The sequence below is a fragment of the Mobula hypostoma genome, chromosome 14, assembly GCF_963921235.1.
Source record: "Mobula hypostoma chromosome 14, sMobHyp1.1, whole genome shotgun sequence".
Classification (NCBI taxonomy): domain Eukaryota; kingdom Metazoa; phylum Chordata; class Chondrichthyes; order Myliobatiformes; family Myliobatidae; genus Mobula; species Mobula hypostoma.
Genome location: NC_086110.1, coordinates 49,544,419 through 49,565,565, shown reverse-complemented (window position 1 = coordinate 49,565,565; position 21,147 = coordinate 49,544,419). Strand labels below are relative to the sequence as shown.

Genomic DNA, 21,147 nt, shown 5'->3' with positions numbered 1-21,147 from the left:
ATCCTACACTGGAACTCAGATTTTAATATGATTAATTGATGTGGTCCAAAATGGTGCGTGCAGAAAGCATTATAAGATTCTCTTTTTAAATCAGTTTGTTTTTATTGTATCATGCCTGGTATCCAGACACCATGGTGAGGAATATTATTACCATGTGCACAGGTTAGTGGGGGTGGTGGGGGTTGTCTCGGGGAACAGGTTGACTTTAAGCGTCTGCTTGCTTAGAGTGACACCTATAGGTCAAAGATGGAAATGGGCAGACTCGTAAACAACTGTTTCCTCATGAACTGAAAATCTTGTAGTACTCAGGATGAGTTGGACATATTTTATATCATCCCCTTCTTCTGAACACACTGTTCCTTTTTAAAGGGGCCTTAAATGTTTTCTCTTCCAGTGGTTCAGCATAAAATATAAATGAACATCATAGTAAGTTGATTATTTTGGATACAAGCCAGTTAGGCTCTCCTTACAGTCCTCCCAGCAATGTTCTGAATTTGCATGTTCAGCTTGGAGCCCTTAGTGGCCAAAGTGGGATATCCCATTCTGTGCTTTGTACTTCTTCTGCGTTCTTCAGAAGCACACTCTTCATTAACATTTTTCCTCTTCCCTCCAGAAGAAAACAATGAAGATGTGGAAGGGCTTAACGAGTCCACACAGGAAGCAGAAGATTCTACCAAAGACAAAGACAGTGGCAGTGAGAAGGAACCCAGCAAAGAAACAGGTAGAGCACTACATGCTGCTTAGGTGACAGGCAATTTTTGTTGCCTATTTTGTTTTCTTATAAGTAATAGGCCTATGCAAGGACACAAGAGGTTCAGAATCAAAGGTAAGAGCATCGGCCCACCAAACTGATGTGCATTTGATATGAACGGACACAACTCGATCCAGCATTTCAGACTTGGATTTATTGTGAGTCTATAAGTCGAAACAAACACAGGCTGAAGTGCATGTGTACATGATTGAAATAACACCAGTCCACCCTTGAGAAGTTGAAGTTGCTTGGATCTAAAACTTTCTCGATTGTATGCAGCCCAATGCATTCAGTCTCATCATTTTGTCAGGATATTCATAATGTACGGGGGTCACTTGTTGGATAGCCAGATGACAATGAAGCATTTTACCCCTAAGCAGTTATGTGGTTCTTTGTATTACGTTGAATGAGTTATGACTTTAAGGACTTCACTGATGAGATTAGGCATGGAAGGTCACAGGCTGGCCATCTGCAAGGGCTGTTAGAATTATGCTTTAACTTGAAACAGTTATTCTTAATGAAGTTTTGGAAACAAAGATATTTCAGTCACCGCAGAACTTTCCTTATTTTTCTCCATGGATAACATTGTACACAGGAATACAATTAAACCATAAAGCTGCCAATGATGTGTTTGCACCTTGATGCATCATTCTACTCAGGAAGCTGACATGACAACATGGAGATGAGTTCAGTTGTAGCATAATAATCATGGGCACGGTGTCAGAAAATTACCTAAAGTAACACCTTCTTTAAAATGATTCTCAGTTTATGAAACATTTAAATGCTCATTGTTTCAAATGTATATAGGGAAGGTTGAGAGACTTTTTAAATAAAAAGTGTCATAACTACATAGTCAATATGATTTAAAGTAGCCTTAGTAAAATGAAATCTATGTTCAAAATGAATGGCTACAAATCAAAAGAACATTATTGAAGTAGATTGGGATTTTGCATAAAGGCAGCTTTTGTTAATATTTCCAATCAATTTAAAAAATAATTTATCTGAAATTGGTCTAAAGTATTAGCTTGGCATTCTCAGTAATATGGCTGCTTACTTCAACGCCACGCTTCTATTAAATTTCCACTTGTGTCTGGCTTCATTTTGTTATACAAAAAATTACTCTTTGATAACACAATTTCCATAATAACTAGTTTTTCACACAAAATGCTTTGTTATTGCATAGTAATTCTTTTAGATGAAAATTGCTTTATCAAACCATAAAAACGAATAAAACCTTATTAAAATGAGGCATTACTTTAATGAAACTATTTATGAAGTTTTAGGGCATTTAAAGATTAGTTAAATTATAAACTAAACAATACTATTGTGATGGTCTTTTCATCTGCATTCTTTATTTTGCATGAAATGTGCCACAAAAATGTTACACTTTGGTATCTCCCTTCAGTCCAATTTGAATTTCACAAATATTGTTGTATTTTATTTGATTTGTTACATACTTAAGATTTTTAACATCTTGAGTGCAAAATTTACCCCTGTTCCATACATTCACGAATTCAACTCAGCTGCTCATGAATAATGTATATGTTTGCCAATACCATACAAATAGCAGCTTCTTGGTATATAACCATTTTGTATACCATAAATTGTCATCTAAGGCATTCCTTTGTCAGTTGATAGTGAGGAGTCCATAAAAAGTGCCAATTTACAATTTGATTGGTTGAGGAGATTACTGTGCATGTAAATATGGAAGTCAGAACATGAAATGTAGCCTGTATGCCCCTGATAAGGATACTTAAATATGGCTCCAAAGTCCCGAATCCATCTGAGGTGGCATGGTATGAAATGGCCCACTGTATAAGTATTCCAAATTCAGTGGCGGTAACATGTGAGAAGGTGAAGGATGTAACAATCTCTGATTTTCACAACCCAAAACCAGTGACACATAATACTTTTACTGGATCAATTATATTTTCATTTAATTATTTTTGATTACTAGTATTGCTTCCCTATCCTCAACAGATCGCCATAGGTTCTGACCTAAGATCACTTCCATATGGTAAAGTCAAGGCTTCCATCTTTAAGAGCAAACCCCTTTAGGATAAGGAGGAGCCCAAGGTTTCTTCACATAACTTTTCAAATTGCAAGATGCAAATTGTCAAATTACAATCAAACAAAACTCTCTTAAATTCTTCCTCTGTTGACTAGCTTTTGACGGAGCAGAAATACTGGGGACACATAGACACAGGCATCAGCTACTCCTGTCTTCATTCAGAGATTTAAGATTTACTCAGCACTGGAGATCAGGACTAGTTTTCGGTGAACTGCAATCTAACTTCCAATACCAGTAGCATTACATAAAATCATACCAGCCTTGAATAATATGTTATTCAGCCACAAGTTGCAAGTCTTTTTTAAGCGTTTTGCTTTGCAACTTAATATAATTATGAATCTAACAATTGTTCACTGAGAGCTAACACAAGTTTACAGCTTTATTTTCACATAGCAAAGCACTGGTCTATAAAACACCAAACAACTCATCTGCTGCTGCATTTACAGAGTAGCTACTCTGGCTTCGGGCCAAAAAGCTAGATTTTATTTGGTTCTGATGTTAGTACTGGTAAACTTGAACAGAATATTTTTGGAAGTTAGCTGACTGACTTGATCCTTTAGAGAGAACCTGCCTACATCATTAAAATTAATTTAGGGAGTAAAAATTTTATATATAATGTCATGATGTATTTTGAGTCTTTGATATGCATTGAGGTAAATATTGAACTTTTCTTACTGCCAAAATTATGATATCTCACTGTTCGCCTTCTTTCTTTTTCATGAAGAATGAATGAAGTTCCGCACAATTTCCTTTGCAGAGAAATCAAAAACCAGATGTTGTCAACTTCTACATAATGGACAATAATTAAAAGATGAAAATAGGGCCTTTTTATCAAAAAAGGAAATGAAGTATGATAAATATTTCACTTGCTAGGAATGGAAGGGACATGGACCATGCCAGTTAGGTGTATTGAGTTAATCATATCAGACCATCATCTCATACCATAAATTTTTCATACTTATAGAGTCATGGAACACTACAGCACAGAAACAGCCCCTTTAGCCTACATAGTGCATACTGACCTGGTCTTCTAAAATCATCTACCTACACCTGGACATATCCCTCCATACCCTCTCAGACAATATACCTATTCAAGCTCAGCTTAAACGTTACAACTGAACCTGAATCTACCACTCTTGCTGGCAGTTCCTTCCATGCTTTTGCAATACCTTCCGAGTGAAGAGTTGTCTCTCAAATTTGCCATAAATATTTCACCTTTAATCCTAAACTCTTGACCTCTTGTTCTCATTTCACCCAAGCTAAGGGCAAAAGGCCTGCAAGCATTCACCCTATCTATACCCCTCATAATTCTGCGTATCTCTATAAAATCTCCTCTCATTCTCTCCTGCTCCAGGGAAGGAAGTCCTGATCTATGCAACCTCTCCTTATCACTCAGGTCCTTAAGTCCTGACAAAGTCCTTGTAAATTTTCCTTGCACCCTTTCAAGCTTGTTGATATCTTCCCTGTAGATAGGTGACCCAAACTGCTAATTCAGCCTCACCAAGGTCTCTTGCTTTACAGAGAAAAAAGGGCAACCCTCAGTAAAAAGATGGCAGTTGTGTTCAAATGTGTGTAAATGGAGATGGTGAGCTTTCCTGGTCAGAAAATAGGGTAAAATTCACCAACCGGGTGCAAATAATCATAAAAGATGGCAAGTGTTTCATTATCTAGGGACAATGAATATCAGATTGAAGCATCAGAATATGGGAGGTGAAATAGATAGGCACAGCAAGCAACACCTTTGAAGGTGGTTTGCTGATGCATTTCCTTGGCGAACAAATGAGGAAATGCTAGTGTAGGCAAAATAATGCAGGCTCTTCAGGTTAATATTTTAAAATAGTGTTGGATGGTTATCATCACATTTGATATTTCAACAGAAGTGGTACCAAGGGCTGAATATATGAATGGGCAACATGAAAAATGAAAGCTAATAGTAAGGCTAGGAAGTAGCACTAGCAAACCCATTGATTACTTGACTAATAAAAGAGGTTTCTTAGAGCAAACTCTCTCTGAAAGTGTCTAATCATTGCTGTGCCCTATTCTTCTCCACCAGTTCCTGTACTAAAAATAAAATATTTATGAAACCATGGCCTAAAGGTTGGAGTTGCTCACCTAACGTTGTGCGATTAGTGAAATGGACCGTTTCTGATTTGAGTTGGAGAGAGAGGAAGGCAGCAATAGCTATTAAAGATGGTATTAATGGACTGCAAGCAAAGGAAAGTTGTCATGGAAGTGTGTTTATGGTGTATAGTGCTGGCAGGCATGATTTCGATAGGCTTTGACATGTTTAACATAAATGTATACAGCAGGGCTCCTGCATTCATGAATAATTCCTTCAGGCCCCATGCCTCCCTAATTACTGAAATTGAAAAAATAGGTCATGCGCATCTTTACTTGAACAGCAGTATTTCTCCTTCTCTGAGTGCTTGATGTGCAGAATACATCTGTGATACAATGAACTGGCTGGACAAACAGCTGAAAGGACAGAGAGAATGTAAGGTGGACAAAAAAATGATGGGGAGAAAAGTTGTTTTTTATGCTAATCTGTCCAGAGCTTTATTTTTTTTAAAAATCTCTATAAAGAAGAAAAGAATAAAGGACCCAAGTTTAATTGTCAGGCCAGCATAAAAAAGGAAGACATTGCAAGACTTAATTTCTAATACATCTGCCTGAGAATATTTTGCTATTTTATCATTTTTTCTGTGAGCCACTCTAGTATACTATGTAGGAATAAAAAATCACTGTTTCGCATTAAAAGAAATATATTGCATTATTTATTTAAATACTTATAATTGAATTTCAAGTACCCAGCTTCCTTATTATGGTTTTAACTAGGTTTTGTTCTACACTCCTTAATTATCAGATCTATACATTATCAATAATTTATTTTCAAAGGATCTCCTGTCTAAATTGAATTTTTAACTTTGCTCTCAGCTGCTGATGGCATAGAGAATGAACAAGCCAAGCCAGTATCTTTTAATAGCGAAGAGTATCATTAAATCTCTGCTTATATGCCAGCAAATGGTATGTTAAGCTGGACTGCTGCTTGCAACATGAGCATGCAGTGCAGTGCAGAAACATAAGAACAAATTAATATAAACTGAGAGCTGTTTATAGTGGCATTTTTAGACTTCGTATCCCTTCTGTCTTCTCTCTTCTGCTCCGCACTTTAGATGAGGGAGAGGAGAAACATCAGATCTGTGGATTTTTCCATATATGGCATGAATCACCATTGATTAGGCCCCTTATCCCATGCAGTCTTATTTCACCAGTCAGATTTTCCCCTCCACTCGGTGATGGCATAGCCAAGGCCAGCAATAGTAAGCAACCTTTCGTGTGAAAATCAGCTGCAAATGGAATCTGAAATTGGGTCCCTTTGTTGAGGAGCAAGAAGCCCTAGGTTGCAGCTACCAAGACACAAACTCACCTCTTGAAAGCATCCCTACTGTCAGTTTTTTAAAAACAAAATATAAATTGCCAAGTTAACTGTACAGCTGAGGCGTTTGAAGGAAGATGCAATGTAGGTATGATTTTTGAATCCTATTCACTGGTGCCTGTTTAATGACCTACCTAGACTGCAAAATCAGAAGTAACGAGTATTAAAGCTGTCTAATATACCATAGCCTTCACATTCAATTAAATCACTCAAGGGTAATTTTTTCCACAGAGCCATAAATAAAGATGCAAGATGATTTCCGCAGCAAAAATTAACCTAATTGATGATACCTAAAATCTTTTGAGAGGCAGAGAATCGTGAAGGAAAATGTCATAAGGGTTAGATTGTTTGAGTTTTTATCATTAGTGCCGTACATCAATAAGAGGTCTGCCATCTTTATAAATGATGTAGAATGCTTGGAGCGTGGTAGAGAAGAATATTTCCACTCTAGATAAATAATAAACTTTAAACACTTCAGACAATTTAATCCAAGAAAGCGTTATGTCTGAATAAGGATGTACCTGATTGACATAGTTTTCTCTGAACCTTTGGCTTTATACAACACTGTCTGAATTCCCAGCACTTTCCCATTCTATACAATCAGGCTGATAATGCCCTGGAAAAATATGAAGTCAAAGCAAGCTTTTATGATATAGATATCTCTTTTATTGGTCAAATCTGGTATTCTGAATCATGTTTAATGGCAGGAATTTCATCTTTGTATTTCACATTATAATGCTACTCATAAAAATATGCTGACTGATTAATATTCATTTTTTGCCATATATTGAAATTGATTTATTTGAAGTGCAACCAAAATACCAGTAATCCAATAGGTAACAAATGATTGATGAAATTCTGTCTTAAAAGATTACATAAAAAATGCATCATTCTTGATGTAATTTAAAAAACATAGCTTTATACGGAGTAAAATTAAATCAACCAAAATGCTTATGCTGGAAAGTAATGGGGACACTATAGACACACAGATCATGTATGTTAGAAATTACTCTGGACATAAGTTACCACTTAGTCTTCTAGAAAAAGGAATCTTATTGGTATAAAAAAAGATAGCGACTTCTTGGCTCAATAGCCCTATCATCTGGACTCTGACCATCTCTAATACATTGGCTGCAGAAATGTTCCAGTTGGGAAGGAAAATGTGCCCATTTCCAACTTACTCCAAAGTTTAAATACTGCCTGTTGACGGATATGCCATTAACATTGATTTTCAGGGTCATAAAAGAATCCACAATCTGATCCAATTCGTGTCTATCATGTGAGTAAATAACAAAGTCCGTAATAGTAGGAATGGGAGATACAATACACAACATGAGTTGTGTAATTCCTGTAAATCACAGATGGAGCACAGGAGGTCCTTGATATTTTTAGGCCTGCACTTCATTTGGCAAAAATACCCCTATTAAATATGTCTTCAGCACTACTTGTTTAAAAAAAAATCACTCAATTAAAGCATTTGTTTCTACTTGGTAGCAATTAATTGGGAGTTGAGATAAATGCAAAAGAGATGTGTTTGCCATATGAACCAGTTAGCTTTTATTTTATTCTTGCATTGGATTTTGCCACTGACTGCAAAAGACCATTTCCGGTCCTTAAGATGAGTCTCAGATGGAAAAAAATCAACTGTTTATTCCTTTCCATAGATGCTGCCTGGCCTGCTGAGTTCCTCCAGAATTTTTTTTACTGTGTCTTGCTCTGGATTTCCAACAACTGCAGAATCTCTTGCATTTACAATTTTAGTGTTCCATTTCATACAAAAAATTCTCTGTGAGGTGTTCAATTTTTTTTTCCTGAGTTCTCCTGTAGCAGTTGTGATGAGTAAATGTCTGAATATGATTTACATTATTTTCTATTACCTGCGTGTTCTTGTCTCACCTTTAAACAAAAATCATTTTGCTTCATGTGCCCATATTCTGTGCTCTGTAGCATCTGTTTCATCCAAAGCAAATAGGTCAGGTTATCCCTGGATGCCTTTATCCATATTATTACCTTCTAAACCATAACGATAGCAGCATGAAATTTATACTTACAGTGTGCAAATATCTTTCAAATTTCAATTTTCTCATATCCTAAACTATTCGACAGGAATGTAATATCTGCATAACTGCAGTCATTCAAGTAACTGCATCAAGTAACATCTGATAGCATAACAAGCTTCATTTATAATACTCTCCACATAAGCACTTAATCCACGAGAGTATCCAGCAGCACATTTAAGTGGTACAGATGAGTGCACTGTTTAATGAAACAGGTTATATCCAGGTAACCTTACATACCTTTCAGCAGAGTCTGCTTGAACAAGATGGACAATATATGGCAGTGGTTTCTTTCCTCCCTGACCTTCAAACCGAAAATGAGATCTGGCGTGGAGCTGCCAAAAATCATACCCCTTACTTGGCCTACACTGATGCTGTGGAGGTACAAGGTGAGAGCCCACACAAGTCTGCCCAACCAAATTTCTGTTTTGTGGTAAGCTGTCATCACACAAGTTGCCTTCCTTTTGAAGAGCTCAGTTCTTTTTGCCATTACTGAAAGCAACCTGAACTATTTTTAGTTGAGAATTGGTGCCGAGGCCAATAAACAAATGAATTATATCCGGCATCTCCACAGTGATAACAGCAGTCAGTGATTAAAAGGTTAAAGTGTTGCACAGCAGTGAATTTTTATTATTAATAAGTGAGAGAAAGGCAGGCAAGTTTATAGCCACAAAAGTTTATTAGTTTACGGTATTGTATTATAGGCACACGATGCTGAAAACATGGGACTTACGGAAAATGGCATGAATTAATAATTACCTAATTGGCTCTTGGATTTTTTTTCACTGTGAGATGGAAGTTTATGTGATGCCCATGTCAAAAGTACTTTAGCTGACTGATGTAGATGCAAAAGAGAGAAAAATAACCCCCACACTCCTGTGGGGTTGTGTTCTGGGTAGGTTTTCTGTGTGGCTTTAGTATAATGTATGGTGCTACAACAGATTGTTGTTATGTGTGGGTAATGTCAGGTCTGCAATGTAATCATTTTTGACGCCTGATCTTTGATTGAGACTGACACTTTAATGTCTGGAGCTGTGCAAGAGGTCAGATGTGGTTAACCTGGGTTTCTAACCTCCCTATACTTGCAAAAGCAATGTCATTTAATCAGCCTAAATTTAACTCTTTACGATCTGGGGACCAGTAAGACGATGGCTTTTTGAAGTGGCACAAGCAGTAAAGTAAAAGAATGAGGTGTATTTCAAGAACATTGTGAATAGGATGATGGCCAATCCAATACGACATGTGGTACCTTAAATAGGAGTACTCGCTCTCGTGTAATTACTGGTACTTTAGAGAGAACATGTGTACTGCACCTTCCCTAGTTTGCATGCTATACTCAAAGCTCAGTGGTACAATGAAGCTGGTATTCCCTTTGATCTTTATTACAAAGTAGTTAAACTGAAAAACCAAACTTGTGCAGATGCTCTTCGAATGTGCCGTCCATTATACTCGTTCTTAGGAGTCCAAGTAGTCTGTCAAATGCATGTCCATTCAAAAAACAAATAAATTGACTGGTGCCTTTCATTCAAAATTAATTTATATTTGGCCAAGCCCTGTGGCATACTTTCTGCCCACTCCTAATTTTTGTTTTTGAAAAATCTGCTGTTTATTTTGTCATAAAAGTTAACTGTTGGAGTCACTTATTTGTCCTGTTGTTGTAAAGCTGTGCAAGAGAGCAATAGCATCAGAGTACAGTGAAAGTGCTGTGGTACGATTGACACACACCAATTTAAAAAAAAAGCAACAGGTTAGCTTGATTTACTCACTTGACATATAGTTCAGTAAGCCAACAGAATAAAAAGGTATGTTCTCTTGGCCTTAAGGTTTTTCCATTGCTGCCATTAACTTCCAGTTTGGCACACACAAAGGATTGTAAACTCTTCCATAGCTTCAACGCTGACCTTGCTGTGTCAGCTGGTCGGAGATGGACATCATTTTAAAGGCAGACACGTGTGCCTCGGACCCACTAAAAAAGGGCACACGTGGAATATTTGGCCAGCAGGATTGGAAAATTAACTTAAATCAGGACTTAAAGAAAAGCATCCATCTGAGGTGTGAAGGCACCCTTCCGAGGACATGTTAACCAGGAACACCATATGGATGCGGTAAATTAAAAATATAACTTTAAAATTTAAACATAGTCTCTGAGTTGTGCTGTCCGATGAAAGATTGTAGCACATCAATGGAGATGGGCAGTTTTACTTGCAGCCACATTCCTGCAACATATGTTTCCTTGACACTAAATTTTTGCAGTAACTGTTGTCCTGTTTGACCTGTTCCGGCCACATCTGGCACTCAGGCCTCTTCTCTCATTTATTATTTATTCACTCAGATGACAATCACTCAAGCAACTGCCTAAAAAGGTGTGCAATTTGAAAGGGTATGAGTGAAAAATAGCATTATGTTTGTGGATTTTATTCAGTTAGTCTGAAGTAGATCCAGAATATACAGTAGTATTTAGATGATGACATTTATTTTCCTGGCAGGAGAGAATCCTGAGGCTTCTGATGTATGACTGTCTCAACACATGTTTATTCTGGGCCTCCTCCATCATTTGAAATATCCAGATGTCATACATTATTTTTATTAGGTGCAAACGGATAATTATCATTAAGCAGAAACGGATTTTCAGAGGAGGCAAAATGCCCTTTCAGTTGTCCCTCTCATTTTGAAAGAAGAGGCTTGTCATGGTCTTGCCCATCTGTGAGTAGTCAGGACACCCATATGGAGAGTGTTATGGGTTCCCCCTTTATGGAAAGATATTCCGGAAAATACTGATTCAGTTGTTGAATCCTCCAAGGATTTGTTTTATGTAGTTTAGAATATTTAATATTTATTGAAATGGTGTAATATTTTAATATTAGTGTTAAATAGGCTTTGGTCAATTAACTGCTTTCAAAAGTTATTGATAAAGGAGGATGTGTTATTAAGTTCATTATTTATTTTAATTCCTAAGCTTAAAAGTGGCATCCCTCCATTTCTAACTAACTGATATGATTAAGCAAAGATATGGAATTGTCAAAACTGGAATTTTCATAAGTGATCCATTCCTAAGCCGTTACTGGTTGTTATTCAACACACACAAAAATTGCTGGTGAACGGTCTCGGCCCGAAACGTCTACTGTACCTCTTCCTATAGATGCTGCCTGGCCTGCTGCGTTCACCGGCAATTTTTATGTGTGTTGCTTGAAATTCCAGTATCTGCAGATTTCCATATGATTGGTTGTTATTCCATCACTTTGCTTGGTACAGATGCAAGATCTAGCTCTGATTTCATTCCGCCCACAGCGGTATGCCACATTCAATCAACTCATCTTGATCTTCCCATGATTATTCACAGGCAGTTTGTTATTGTTTTTTTTTTGGCTAATTTGGAGTTTTGGAAAAATTGTAATTTTTTTTAATACATTGGTCACATAGTGTGCATGTCCTATGACACAATTATTTCCAATAATACTTTGCCGTCACATTTTCCTCATTGTACTCTCTTCATAATACCACTGCTGTTAGGCAATACCATTGTCCCATGACTCACTAGGACCCACGCCATGGAAAACATTTACAGATGATGTGCAAGTGCCTGAGAGATAGGAAAGGACATGGACAAGCAAGGCCAAATGTAATCTCTAGGTGTAACAGAGTTACAGGCCAAAGATAATTGAACCAAGGTGTGTCGATATAATTAAGTCTTTTTCAAATCATTAAATCTGCTTTTTTATTGCTATATTTACTTTGCTTCAATATTTCCATTATATTAGTAATGGGACACGTCAGTGTAAATATATCATGCTGCAAAGAATTCTCCCACCACTGGTGGTATTTCTGTGGATGGGCTAATAATTAATTAATCGATCAAGCTATTTATTTATTTATTGAGATACAGCATGGAATAGGCCCTTCCAGCCCATCAAGACTAATTTAATCCTAGCCTTATCACGGGACAATTTTCAATGACCAATTAACATACCAACCAACCTGTACGTATTGGATTGTGGGAGGAAACCAGAGCACCCAGAGGAAACCCACATGATCACAGGGAGAACGTACAAACTCCTTACAGGCAGTGGCGGGTATTTCAAGTTGTGCTAACCACTACGCTACATTAATATCATTAATATCATATAGGCAGTTTCCATTATAAACATCCAGAAGGAGTTTATAATAGAAATGACTGACTGAAGTGATTAGTTTTACAAGATCCTTTAGATGTATATTAATGAGTGGAAATTTAGAGAATTCCATCTTCCTCTTGTCTCTCTTGATACTGTTTCTCTGGTACTACTTTGCTTCTCTTTTCTCATGTGATTCTGTCAACGGCTTTTGCTCCTCTGTCATATGCTTTTGTCTCCTTATAGCTTTGAGTTGATAGATGACCTGGCCCAGACTGCGGGGGCAGCAGCTGTCACCTGTGGGGTTTGTGGGGAAAGCATGCTTAGCAGCTTCATTTCTGTTTAAACATTTGGGCTTCAACCTGCATACCGTTGCTTCTCCTCAGTATTCCTATGCTCATCTTTATACTACAAACCGGCATTTCTTTTTTGGGCTGTTAACATTTTTCCACCTTGCCACCACACCTTCATGTCACTCACCTCACTCAGCATTGTCTGTCTGCTTTCCCACCAAACCACTTCCCTGAGAGGGTGAGTTTTAGATCAAAGGTCCATCCAAGCTCTAACGTCTCCCCCTGCCTCCTCCAGTAAGATCTGTTGCCTCTGACCAGTTTGGACCACAGCTGAAAAAAACATTAGAATGAGGGAAGAAACTGCAAAACTGTCATTGTGTTTGTACTTCCCTGTCCTTTCCACAGCTACATCTCTGCCATTAACATCGGTCTTTTCCATCTGCCACCCAAAACAGGCAAGGCAAATCGTTCCACAATTTCAGCTTCTGTTCCTCCAACATAAAGCTCACTTTTCATAAAGATATGTTCTTGTTTCCAGTCACTCCCTGTGTCTAGCATGTGTTTGTTTATCACTGTCTTCACACTGAAGTACATGGAGCATAAAACAAAAGATACAACTGCGCAACCAGAATGCTGCAATTTTTTTTCTTCCTCTCATGTGCACAGCCTTTTTACAAAATAAATTTCCTTTCATTCTGGCAATGCTATTGCCATATGTCTCCCAGTTCTGCTTGAAATAATTTAGGAAAACCTTTGAATTGAAAATACAGGGAGCTAAAGGAAAGTATTCCTCATTTTCAATAAATGAATGAACTGATATATTCTGGGCCGTTGGATATGCCAATTGTTCCGACAATCTAAATTTAATTTGCAGCACAACAGCAAACCCATATTTTTGAGAGAGCTATAAACCCCAAATAAGCATCATTAATGTTCCATCTTTGACTCTTGTACCTTCCCACTGTGTTTTACTCTCATTCTGAGTGGAATTGGTTCCGTTTTCAGATTCTCCTTTGATCCAGGTGATCCAGAAGTGCCTGGTGGTCAATTTCAAATACAAATCCCTAATAAAATAATTGTGTCTGTTACCCCCCCACCCCCCAAATTACACAGATTTACAGTTATGGTTGACAGAATAGACTGGTGAAGGGTCTTTGACCTGAAATTTTAACTCCGTTTTTCATTCCACAGATGCTGCCTAACTTTCTTAGTCATTCCAGCATTTTCTATTCTTCATGTCAGATTGCAGGTTTTCTTTTACTTTGGACAAATTTTTTATAATTTGTAGTAAAATATGTAATATTTTGACATATACATTCAAATTAAACCTTCTTATTTTGGAAAGTGGAAGGTTCGGTTATGAAATAATTCCGACATGGAAAGGCTTAGAATGCATTAAGAAACTGAGGGCTCCATGGCTTTAAACAGAACAGCAGGGGTGATGAGTTTATGTGGATTTTTTCCATTTAAAAATGTAGGCATGAGGATTTATGATAGATGAGGCTGATGCATACCATTGGATTTCCAGGGAATTTCAGTTCTAGAGACTTCAGACCTCAAATTGGTATGTACCAGACTGGCAGCCATCTGAAGTACCTTAGTCCAGCTTTTTATTTATTAGTTTCTCTTGAAAATGATCCAAAGTCAGAAGTATGTATCAACATCAAAACTGATCATTTAGATGTTTTATTCTTTCTGGATTACGAGGTTATTCTTACAATTGTCATTTGCCAAATTTTTACCCTTCGGATAATTAATCTGCTTCTGCAGTGTTATTATAATTGCGGGTGATGCCAAGTGACCTTTCCTAGTTTAATCCAACATAAATTTGAGAATAGCTGCAGAAATCTGGCCAGGAAGTAGGTGCTAGTACAGATGTAAGAGAGAACAGGAGTATTGCTGAGGGAATGGTCTTTGCTCAATGCTGAAAGGGGAGGGGAAGATGTGTTTGGTGATGGCATTTCATTAAAGGCCGAGAACATTACAGAGGCTGAGTCATTGAACGTAGAGGCTGGTGGAGTTGAAGGTGGGACCATGAGGAATTCTGTCCTTGCTCTGAATGGAATGAGAGGTGACCTCGTGAAGACGGACAGCTGATTTTGACCCTATACCCATTTGATCCAGCAAAATTCATTGAATAGAGGACAGAACCTTTGCTGAAATTCCTCCACTTTGCCATTGGTTACCAATCAGAAGCACTAACTAGCTTGTGTTCCCTTTTCCTACATCTGAGTCCATGATAGGAATCAGAACCATCACACTTCCTCCATCACTATTTCCCCCAGGTCTGGAGTAATAGTGCTTTCAGATTCTCTCATTTGGTTGAGAAAATGAATCTAGGGTATTGTTCTCTCCTTTCATGTCGTGATTAGAGAATAAAGTTAAAATCCCGCTTGCAAACCTCTTGGATGATCTGGGAACCTCAAGAAGTTGGAGCTTGATCACATTTGTACTACTGCTGACAAATCATCAGAAATATGTAAATATTATACTTTCTTTGCCCGCATATGGGTGGCCTTGCAGAAGGCCTTATTTATTGCACGCACAAGCAAAGGTGCTCATTTACAGAGAACCTACCTATTATAAAATAAATACAATAAATCCTGCCAGAGTCGAGATCAAAGATGCAGGACTACCTTCATATAGACTTGGCATTAAGGATCCCATCACCCAGGACTTGCCCTCTTCACACTGTTACCATCAGGAAGGAGGTACAGAAGCCTGAAGGCACACACTCAGCGATTTAGGAACAGCTTCATCCCCTCTGCCAATTCCTAAAAGGATACTGAACGCATGAACATTACCTCACCTTTCTTAAAAAAATTCTGTTTTTGCACTACTATTTTAAATTTAATTATTTAATATACCTATATATACTTACTGTAATTCATTTTTTCCTATATTTATCATGTATTGCATTGTACTGCTGCAGCCAAGTTAACAAACTTCATGACATATGCCAATAATATTAAACCTGATTCTGATTCTGAATCTGTTATCAGTGCTGTGATAGTGGCAGTTTGTGACAGAACATGCCATCACTGGGCTTTTAAAAATCAGGGTTTAATTGTGTCATCCATCAGTTTTTGTTTTTGAAAAACACACACACAAGCTGTCTGGTCAGAAAAGGAGCTTTTAAATCTTGCTCGGGAAGGTACGCGAAGCTGTTCATCTATTAACCGCGTCAGCTATTACAGCACCGGTTTCAATTACTGCCGTTATCTGTATGTACTGCTGGTGACCACACATGGGTTTCCTCCACGTGCTCCAGTTTCCTCCCACATTCCAAAGGCATACAGGTTAGTGGGGTATTTGACCACAGGGGGGTAACTGGGCCGCACTGAAGGGTCTGTTACCATGCTGTATGTCCGAATGAATATAAATAAAATAAATATTGATTTCAGGGAGAAGTATAGAATACTTCTCTTACAAATCTATCTATCTTGTAAGAGTCATGTAAGCAATTAAATTATTAAATGTTAAAATATGTTCTTTCTCATATACATTTGATGCCACATTAACTGTTCTGTCTAGATTACAATTTTCGTTCAGTACCACAGGGCTCATTATACTCTCAGCAATTATTCAGCAACTACCTTGTTTAATTTAAGATGTGTTGAGGCCCTGTCATTGGAAGGCATTGCTGAAGTAGATATTATTTTCCTTTCAATTAATGTTTTCCAGCCTAGATTTTTATTCTACCAAAATATGGCTCCAGAAGGCCAGACTTCCAGCCATTTGCAGTTTAAATCCATCCATTTTACTGACCATTTAACTATTTCTGACGCCATAATTGCATATCAGACTGAAGGATGTTATAGTACTGCATCAGTGAAGACTATTACATACTTGTGATCTGTTTTAATATTCTCGTATCAGGTAATTTAACAGATCCTGCCGTAAGTGCGCAACTCTGTTTTGAGGGCTATTGATAATTCTGATTGTTTTATTTTGGCCAGGCCAAAGGAGCTATGGCTGAAAAGTGGAGGTTACAGCTTGTATGTGGCAGCTCTCTTAATGTGTGGCACACTCTCATTCCTAGATAACTTGTTGTACTCACCATATGCAAATTCATGGGTGGAAATGAGCTGAAGTTCTTTTAATGTTAAAGTTGTATTTTTTTTTGTTTGTTTTTCCATCGTCCATATTCTGACTGCCCCAGTGAGCCTGTTGCACAATATGAAGCAGCTGTGTTTGCATTGCACCCTCACACTTATCATATAACTGAGCTTTTTGGACCCATAATTTGTTGATGATGCCTTTGGCACTCTTGGATACCTGCCAGCTTCTTTCCATTTGCATTGTGTGGGCTGTGTTGCTGTAAGACAGGGTGTTAAAGATGCCATTTACAATCTGCTAATTGGAACAAAAGAATACGTTAACATATGCCACAGACATCACCATATAATATATCTCTAATTATTTTATATTTACTTAACATCAGAACTGCTGAGTCTAAATTATGCCTGTATGAATGTATGAAGCAGTATTGTGCAGATGACAATTAACAATGATGGAAATTAATGTGTGAAATCTAATCTGGCGAGGGAGGGCATGAGGGGGTTGGGAAGCAAGCGTATTGTGAACCAGTTTATGCTCCATTCATTCAAAGCATTGCAAGTATGCAGTTATTTGGGGAGATATTGAGCTCAGTGCTTTTGGAGCTGCAAATTGGTGTCTGCACCACAAGTGTGTATGTCTCTGTTGCATTGGATGCAATGTAGTCAATGAACATCAGTTGAGTAGGTCTGGAAAACAGCCGGATCATGATGACAATCATATATCACTCCAGTATGATAGTACCTACCAGCTACATACTACTGTAACTGCTGGGAGTGTGTTCTGTAGCAGAAAGGACCCATGGGGCCCCATTTAAAGAGATTATCTATGATTAACAGGCCAGATGCCGATTGAATTCTTGTGGTTGTTGCTTTGATTCAGCAAGTGTATGGTGTTTTCTATAGCTCTTTTTTTTAACATTGGGAATAACTGCAAGAATTTTTGTGAGAGGCCCTTAAAGATCTTAAACTGATTCCCACACATTGGCACTCCTTAATCGTGACGGGCACCCAAAGCAGGACAAGCAATTAGAAGAGGATGAAGGAGGAAGGCTATGCCCATCTTTGATAGCAGTTGATCAGCTCTCTACTTGGGTTTTAGTTGGCGAAGTGTGAAATTTGCATTTCAATTAAAAAATCTTCATTGAATTTCCAACACCAACCAGGGCAAGGACTGCATAACAAGACTGTAACCTTATGCTCTAGGTTCCTCAGTGCTGGAGAGATTTTTTGCAGCATCTTGTGGTATTATGTAAGGGAGCTCACTGAGATTTTCAGTTAACAAAATTAGCTAATTATGTTCCATTCTCTCTTGCCAGAAACCAGGAAACAGAGAGAAAATATGACTTGTTCGGACTTTGTCTTCATACCACAGAAGGATTCCACTAACTGTATATAAATTGTTTTGTGAGCATCACATACTTTATAGTCGCCAAACAATTGATACTAGAACGTACAATCATCATAGTGATAATTGATTCTGTGCTTTCCGTTCCCTGGATTACAAATCGATAGTAAATATTAAAAATTTAAATTATAAATCATAAATAGAAAAATGGAAAGTAAGGTAGTCCAAAAAAAACAAGATGAAGATCCGGATATTTGGAGGGTATGGCCCAGATCCGGGTCAGGATCCGTTCAGCAGTCTTATCACAGTTGGAAAGAAGCTGTTCCCAAATCTGCCCGTACAAGTCTTCAAGCTCCTGAGCCTTCTCCCGGAGGGAAGAGGGACGAAAAGTGTGTTGGCTGAGTGGGTCGTGTCCTTGATTATCCTGGCAGCACTGCTCTGACAGCGTGCGGTGTAAAGTGAGTCCAAGGAAGGAAGATTGGTTTGTGAAACTACAATAGACGGCACTCCTATATCCAATTGTTGTATGACTTATTTAGCTATTGCTGTCCTGCAGGCCGTTATCATGCTTTTGTATACCAACTACAGCTGGTGACTGAATGGCAAGTGCAGCACGCTGATGCTTTGGTCTGTGGCCCTGGTGTATGACCATCATTCATCTGTGTATCATGCAATGGGAGCATTGCTTCCATCCTGAATCTTGAGTGAACAGGTCATTCATCAGTGTGCTAAAGCAACAGTTTCCAAACCTGGAGGAGGAGCCATGCATTGTTGGTAGAACAGATGCCAAGATGCACGACACTCTTGTGTGTACTGACCAAGCCAGGTCTTGTTCTATTACAAGCATTTGCAGAATAGGAGCTCGAGGAGTAAGAGAAAGGAAAAGACACCACTTTTCCCATGTTGGCCATGCAAGATTTCATCAGAGGACAATATCCATAAGCGCTACAATTGCTCATTCGCCAATGGTCCTGTTTCTATACCTGTGCTACCAACCATTGCTAGTTTCACTTGATTGCAATACAGAACTAGAATCAGGTTTATTATCACTCACGTATGTCATGATTTTTTTTGTTTTATGACAGCAGTACATTAATAGTTATTATACCTTATAATATGAAATAAATTTTAAAAAGTGCAAAAAGAGCAAAATACTGAGGTAGTTTTCATGGGTTCACAGAGCATTCAGAAATCTGGTGGTGGAGAGAAAGGAGCTGTTTCTAAAGCATTGGGTATGCACATTCAGGCTCCTGTCCCCTCCTCCCTGATGGTAGTAATGAGAAGAGGGCATGTCCTCAATGGTGAGAGTCCTTACCAATGGATGCCATTTACTTGAGGCACAGCTTTGAAAGGCACCAGAAGATAAGCATTCCAAAAAAGTTCAGAATTTTCAATTTTCCTTGTCTGCCCTGGAGTTCCTGTATTGTGCTGCCCTCATTAGTTGTAACATTTGTTGTGGAAAGGAGGATTGAAAAGTGCCCGCTAGGGTAAGCTTATCATAGTATGTTGGATTGGCTGCCAAACAGTTGTCACAAAATAACAATATGTTGGATTGGCTGGTAAACAGTTGTCTTGTCATAAAATAACTGTATGTTGCATTGACTGGCAAACAGATAGCAGCGAAGCCACCAATGAAATAATATGGATGGCTGGAGAATTGCTAAGTATGAAAAACAAAGATTATTGCCCCATTGAGCTACACAAAGAACCTACCTATACATGCTTGTAATGTCTGACAGATGGGTAGATTATACTGGAACTGTATAAGCCATTTTTACACATTGTATTTCACAAATGCAACATAACCAGACATAACCTGCATCTCACCGCAAAGGTTATGATACTGGCCCTCTTCTGAGTCCACCACACTTGGTACTAGATATTGCAGAGGTGATTGTAATTAACCAGATAGCACAAAATTTCCTAGCCATTAAGCATGAGTTGGCTGGGCATATTATGCCTCAAGCACTTACTTTTGGGGGCTTTGCAATTTTGCCCCTATAAATTTCTTCAGTACATTATAACATCTGAACTGTGCATCCAAATGCATTGCGGTTTCAGTCAGTTCTTATATATTTAAACAGAATTTGAAAAGTAGAAAATGAGTTTATTTAGTCTCTTTCCAGATGTAAGTACTTCTACGCTGCTGTAGCAGCTGTTGGGCATGAAAAAGGGCTAATAAAGAAAACTATGCTAAGGTTAAAGCAATCTGTTAGATGGTGTGACTTTTACTGTACAGTTTGGCCTGGTCATATAGTAGCAGGAGAAAAGCTGCCTAATAAATCTTTGCAGAGGGTCAAAGAAACAAGAGGCATAAAAAGCAGATTAATGTGACGGAGGATGTAAATCAATTATGAGAATCTGAACAAGTTTAAAAACACAAGAAAAGAATTCAAAAGTGATTTGTTTTTATTTTCACTTTCTCCTGACCACCATCTCAAAGCTGCTAATGTTGATTTAACTTCTTTCTCATTTAAAATTCTATACAGTAAATCACATTTTAAAATGACTTGTTTGTACAAATATATATGATGAGAACTATTTACATTATATTTTACATCCTTAATCCCCTTTTTGTAAAATTCCTAAGGTTTCTAAAATACTTCATAATATCTAAAGGTGCATTTTTTTCATTGGATTTTCTAAAATAAGTTACTTGGACTTAAAACCTGCATGATGATATGAGCCTATTTACAAAAACATTTTCATTTTCCACACCTCACTAATTATTAACTAAACTTAATAGATGACCTTCTAACTCATCAGATGTTGTTTTTCTTTACCAAATAGTCTTGTTGATTTTACTGCAGAAATCATTACTCAGTATTTGAAAGATAAGCTCTAATGAACTAAAAAGCAGGTTTCCACAATCACTTATGAACTTGATTTTAACCATTGATCATGAATATATTATACAGAGTCAGAGTAACATCTCTAGCAACTGAATCTAGCATTATCATGTAAGAAATGTTAGTTTAATAATCATTTCTAAAGGAGAAAAGTTTTATCGATAAGTATAAAAGG

The 21,147-nt window shown here is 37.7% G+C and overlaps 1 protein-coding gene across 3 annotated transcripts in view; it reads left to right on the top strand.

The window, feature by feature from the left end:
* The window catches only part of zfhx3b (zinc finger homeobox 3b), a 452,523-nt gene that overhangs the window by 370,647 nt on the left and 60,729 nt on the right, over window positions 1-21,147 (top strand). For all 3 annotated transcript variants that reach the window (XM_063067110.1, XM_063067111.1, XM_063067112.1), the window contains one exon: window positions 614-721. In XM_063067110.1, coding sequence (XP_062923180.1) covers window positions 614-721 — 108 coding nt within the window. The remainder of the gene's footprint in view (window positions 1-613; window positions 722-21,147) is intronic.